General features: G+C 40.4%; 1 protein-coding gene across 1 annotated transcript; it reads left to right on the top strand.

Annotated features, from left to right (window-relative positions):
• On the top strand, positions 1-6,244 carry LOC141428794 (uncharacterized; the record flags this gene model as incomplete). Its single annotated transcript, XM_074088810.1, is given in 2 exon segments — positions 1-1,268; positions 5,913-6,244. Coding segments are annotated over 2 exon segments (615 nt in total). The 3' UTR covers positions 6,176-6,244.
• Positions 6,245-6,411: the final 167 nt, after the last annotated feature.

Raw genomic sequence — 6,411 nt, 5'->3', positions numbered from 1 at the left:
TACGTGGATGGTTCAAAAGAAGACTTCGCCATCAAAATTCTTACGCCCTAAAAGTTGTTGAAAGTGAAGAGTGATACATAAAAGTGAAGAATCACGCCTACTTCGACGGAAACATCCGTGAGATCCTGAGGGAGTAGCGTTATCGTGAGTTCGTTCCAATTATTCCGTTAGTTGCGTCCCGTGCCCTTCAAAATAATTGTTGCACATTAAATGCACAATCATAATCAATGTATAATTGCCTAACTTCTTAAGTTTTGTACTTATTTCCTATTAGCTAATTAAATCCCCATTTAATTTTGTCTTATACCTACCCGTTTCATAAAAATAAATAATAAAAGATTCAAGTTACCTAACTAAAGTATATCTTATTATCTTAGTAATTTAATTGTGAGAATAAAATATAGTTTAAATAATTTAAAACGTTAAACAAGTTAAAATTCGGTAAAATAACTTTAACTTGCTACAATTTCAACTGGTATTCATACATACCTACCTACCCTCCGTGGTAAATATAATCATTAAATATAAAATTACATTAATTACTTTGCCAAGTTATTTTCATTTGCAATTAGCATTTTATTCTCGAAGTAAACGATCCACCCGTCTGTGCTATGACCTACTTATTATTGCTAACATCAGCGTTTTGTGCATATTCCAGCTGATTGCGTTGCATGCGCTCGCGCGGGGTGCTTGACCTTGCAGTTGCATCTCGCCCGGTGACACAGCTGACGACCTGTGGCTTGCTTCTTTACCTACGCGCTCGCATTCTTTGCTGCACTCTCATTAGCGAATTTAAGTATTGCACTTTATATCTTTACTTTGCACTTTATTTCTTCTTCAACTAATTGTTTTACTTACAGCGTTAAATACCGTCGTATTTCGTAAGTAATTCATATAATTAAGTGTCGATTGAAAAATGGATTTTAAAACATTAAATAAGCAACGAGCTTCGTTAAAGGCTAAATTAACTCAGTTTAAAACTTATTTAGACGCTGTTAGTGCTTGTTCACAGTTGAGTACCTTACAGATTAATGAACTTAACTTCCGATTAGCTAAAATTGAAGACCTTTATTCAGATTATGATCGCGTACAGACTGATATAGAAAATATAACTGAAATTCCAGACGACCAGTACCAAGAAAGAGAAGCGTTCGAGACGAAATATTTCGGCGTAGTCGCACTCGCGCGGGAGGTGGCGGCACGCAGCGAGCCCCCTGCGCGGGCTGACTCCGACTCCAGGTCAGTCGCGGGCTCTTGTGTGCACCCAGGTAGGCCCAGTCTGCGCTTACCTACCATAACCCTGCCGACTTTCTCGGGTCAATATCATAACTGGCTGGAATTTCACGATACATTTAGCTCACTTATTCATTTAGATGATTCAATGCCTAAAATAAACAAATTCCACTATTTGCGCGCAGCGTTAAAAGACAGTGCTGCTTTGATAGTTCGTTCTCTCGACTTTTCAGCCGAAAATTACGATGTGGCTTGGAGCTTGCTTTGCGATAGATTTAACAATAAGAGGCTCCTTGTTAACAATCACATACAAGCTATTTTTAATATAGAAAACATACCTAAAGAATCGTCAAATGCATTACGTAACATTATAGACACTGTAAATCGAAATCTTCGTGCCCTTAAGACACTCAACTTACCCACGGAGCATTGGGATACAATTATTATATATATAATATCGAACAAATTAGATGCAACAACCACTCGGGAATGGGAAACTCACCGTAACACACTTAAGGAGTTGCCCTCACTCGAAACTTTCTTAAATTTCATAAAAAATCGTTCGGATCTCTTAGAAACCATGGAAGACATGCAGACAAAGCGCAGGCATAGTGATGTGACACATAATCGACAAAAATCATTAGTTGTCAATTCGCACACTTATTCTCCGCCCGCAAATAAACAGTTCGTTTGTCCACTGTGCAGGGACAATCACGCTATTTATCGTTGCGCGAAATTCAGAGCTTATACAATTGATGTCAGGATGCAAAAGGCTAAATCGTTAAAATTATGCCTAAATTGTTTACGCCAGGGCCATAACTCCAACGTATGCAAGATAGGACCGTGTCGTATTTGTAACAAGCCGCAAAACAGCTTACTTCATTCTCACGAATCATCTGCTGGTGCAGCCCCGCCTGCGCCGCTCAGTAGCGTGGCCCTGTGCGCGGCCGCGCCGGCGGCGCCGGAGCCGCTCATGCTAACTGAAACAGAAACCTATTCCGAAGACATACCTTCTCATGATGTTGTCCTATCAGCTGTTCACAGCAGCTGTGTGCTTTTGTCTACAGCACTAGTTTACGTGCAAGGCAACGATGGTAAAAAACACACAGTGCGTGTTTTATTAGATAACGGCAGTACCTCAAGCTTTATCACAGAAAAGTTACTTACAAAACTTAATTTACCTATCGTTTCGACCTCATCCCTAGTTGAAGGGTTGAATATGCAAACGTCACGCTTATCTAAAAAATGTACCGTCATGTTATCTTCTCTTATATCTTCGTATGGAACTACTACAAATTGTTTTGTTGTTCCACGCATAACTCAATCTTTACCGATGGTGCGTATCAATAAGAAAATATTAAATATTCCATCTAACATAACTCTGGCCGACCCAACCTTTAATGTTCCATCTGATGTGGACATGCTTCTTGGTGCGGACATCTTTTGGAGCGTGCTAGGGTCTCAAAATATTTCCTTAGGCAAAAACATGCCAACCTTAAGTAAAACCGAATTTGGCTGGTTAATTTCCGGACTAGTCGAACAAACAAACATTAAATCACAAACTACAGTCCATTGCAACCATGTTATCATTACGAATGATCAACTGCATGAGCAGTTGACCGAGTTTTTCAAACAGGAACACATCCCTGAGCGTAGTCGAATTTCAATGGAAGAGCAACAATGCGAACGAAACTTTATAAATACAACATGTCGTGATTCTAATGGAAGGTTCATTGTTACTATCCCATTGAAGGAGTCTCCCTCTAAATTAGGTAACTCGTATGATCGAGCTCTAGCTAGGTTTATATCATTAGAGCGTAGATTTAGCAGAGATGCATCATTTAAAAAATTATACCAAGACTTTATGCAAGAATATATCAACTTAGGGCATATGGTAGAAAATAAAAATCCTGAGGGTGACACACATACATACATACTACCCCATCATGGTGTCGTGCGCGAGACAAGCTTGTCCACAAAGTTGAGAGCCGTGTTCGACGGGTCCGCTGTCACAACGACTGGCTTGTCGGTGAACGACATTCAAATAGTCGGCCCAACCGTACAGGACGACCTTATTAGTATTTTAATTAGAATGCGCCAGCATAAATTTGTAGCAACAGCAGACGTAGAGAAAATGTACCGTATGGTACTGATTAATGAGGAGCAACAACAATTACAACAAATATTGTGGCGGCGTGAGCCCCACGAACGTCTGAAACAATATAAATTAAGAACTGTAACATATGGATGTGCTTCGTCTCCTTACCTTGCTACCAGATGCTTAAAACAATTAGGGCTAGATAGTCCCAATCAGACCATTTCAGAAATCATTCAACACGACTTCTACGTTGATGATCTAATCACCGGAGCATCATCGAAGGAAGAATTGATCACTATTTGCAAAGATATCATAAAACAGCTTAAACGTGGTCAATTTTACTTACGAAAGTGGCATTCAAATCACCCACAGATAATTAATGAAATCATTAACGAAGACAATAGTGATGAGCTACTTAATCTCGGTAATAGCGAATATTCAAAAACATTAGGCTTGCTGTGGGCTTGCAAAGAAGATAAATTGTTGTACTCGGTTAACGTTAAAGAAGACAGTCATATAAGCAAACGTCACATATTAGCTATCACGTCACAGATCTTCGACCCGTTAGGCTTGGTAAATCCTTGCATACTTACAGCTAAGGTTATACTGCAAAAGTTGTGGGCTGCAAAAATTACATGGGACGAAGCGGTGCCCTTTGAAATTTGCAAAACTTGGAATAATTTTGTAGATTCATTACAACATCTTAATAAAATTAAAATTCCAAGATGTGTACTTGGTGATTCTCCTAAATGTATTGAAATACATACATTTAGCGACGCGTCACTTTCAGCATTTTCAGCATGCGTGTATTTGAAAACAGTTTCACAAAATAATACTGTTTCAGTTCACTTAATAACAGCGAAGAGCCGTGTTGCTCCACTTAAGCCCACAACAGTCCCTCGGCTTGAATTAAATGGCGCTGTTCTCGCCGCCAAGCTTGTGGAGAAGGTAAAGGCATCATTTAGACTGCAAATATCCAATTGTACCTACTGGTGCGACTCAACAATCGTGTTAGGTTGGATTAGATCGCCAAAACAACATTTACTTAAACCGTATGTATTCAATAGGTTACAAGAAATCTTAGACAGGTCTGAACCATCTTCATGGAAATACGTGCCAACTAAACTAAATCCAGCCGACATAGGCTCACGCGGCGCTAGCGCCGTACAGCTGGAGAATTGCTCCTTGTGGTGGACAGGTCCACCATTCCTGTTACAGGATAAACAAACATGGCCTATACAACCCATTAGTTTTGCAGACACTGAATTACCGGAATTCAAGGTACAGTGTAACTTAAATTCTGACAAACCAGATTTTTTCACACATGTCTCTAACTGTATAAAACGATTCTCTGACTTCAACAAATTACAACGTGTTGTAGCCTATATTCAACGGTTCTTACATAATTACCTTTGTGCTAATGACAAACGAACTGGTTATTTGAAACTGAGTGAACTTCATTCGTCCCTGAACGCCTTATGTCGATTTGCCCAGCGCGAAACATTTTCCAATGAATTAAGAAAGTTGAAATCAAATTTGCCATTACCAACTAAAAATAACCTTATTAAATTAAATCCATTCTTTAACTCAGCTGATTCCCTACTCAGAGTAGGTGGCAGGCTATCAAATTCTTATTATGATTTTGACACAAAACACCCAATATTGCTCCATTCATCTCATCATATTTCAACACTTTTACTTAAATATTATCACAACATACTCATGCATGCCGGGCCACAACTAATTCTTTCCACATCACGTCATAAGTTTTGGATAATTGGTGGTAGAAATCTGGCTAGGATGGTGGTACATAAATGCATCAAGTGTTGCCGGTTTTCAGGAAAAGTCAAACAACCTATAATGGGTAATCTTCCTGAAGAACGACTTCATGCTGAATTTCCTTTTTCAAGCACTGCCGTTGATTATGCCGGTCCAGTGATGATATTGAACCGAAAGGGCAGAGGTAGTAAGCTAATAAAATCATACTTGTGCATTTTTGTTTGTATGGCCATAAAGGCTGTACACATTGAGCTTGTGACTGACTTGAGCAGTGATACGTTTCTAGCAGCATTACATAGATTCATCGCGCGCAGGGGAAAGCCAATAAACGTCTTCTCTGATAATGGTAGATGTTTTGTAGGCGCAAGTAATGATCTAGCTAACTTTTTCAAACAAAATTTAAACGGTATTAGTGAACAAGTATCTAAGCTGTCAATAAATTTCCATTTTTCTCCCGCATATTCACCCCATTTTAATGGTTTGGCCGAGAGTGCAGTAAAATCTGTAAAGCACCATCTTAAGCGTACAGTAGCATGTGCCAATTTAACGTACGAAGAACTCAACACAGTTCTAGCACAGATCGAGTCGATCCTAAATTCGAGACCCCTCACTCCGTTATCTTCAAATCCTATGGATCTTACAGCCCTTACTCCGTCACATTTTCTGATTGGACGACCGGTAGCGTTACTTCCCTCTCCTCACGTCGAGGAAACAGCGGCTCCACATACACTTTCACGATACCTGAGGACACAGCAGCTCAAAGCTCATTTCTGGAATCGATTTTACAAGGAATACATTACAGAACTTCAACAACGTCAGAAATGGAGCAAAGATGGCGGACAACTTACCTTGGGCGAAATGGTGCTCGTCAAGGACGACCGGCTGCCTCCAAATCAATGGCTGCTAGGGCGCGTAACGCGCCTGTACCCCGGCACCGACGGTATCACCCGCGTCGCCGACATACTCACCGTGTCTGGGACTCTCCGACGTGCCTTCAATCGGCTATGTCCGCTACCTGTAGAGGACCAGAACTGCACCCCTGGGGGCCAACATGTTGACGCCTAGCGTATGTGTGCAGCACTCACACACGCTCACCACGCGAATGACTTTTAAATGACAGCAGCGACCCCCACCAATCAATCATCTTTATACCGTCAACTGCATCGGACGCCACGAAATATTTTTGTATTACTGTTAAAAGTATTAAATGCATGTATAAATTCAAAAAAGGACTTGTAAATTCCTGCAAACCTCCACCGTACGTCATCTACAAGACGCTCCAGTTCAACAGTGGCATTTTT

This window comes from Choristoneura fumiferana, chromosome 6, assembly GCF_025370935.1.
Source record: "Choristoneura fumiferana chromosome 6, NRCan_CFum_1, whole genome shotgun sequence".
In the NCBI taxonomy this organism is placed as follows: Eukaryota; Metazoa; Arthropoda; class Insecta; order Lepidoptera; family Tortricidae; genus Choristoneura; species Choristoneura fumiferana.
The sequence above is the reverse complement of the archived record's forward strand: the minus strand, read 5'-3'. Positions and strand labels throughout refer to the sequence as shown.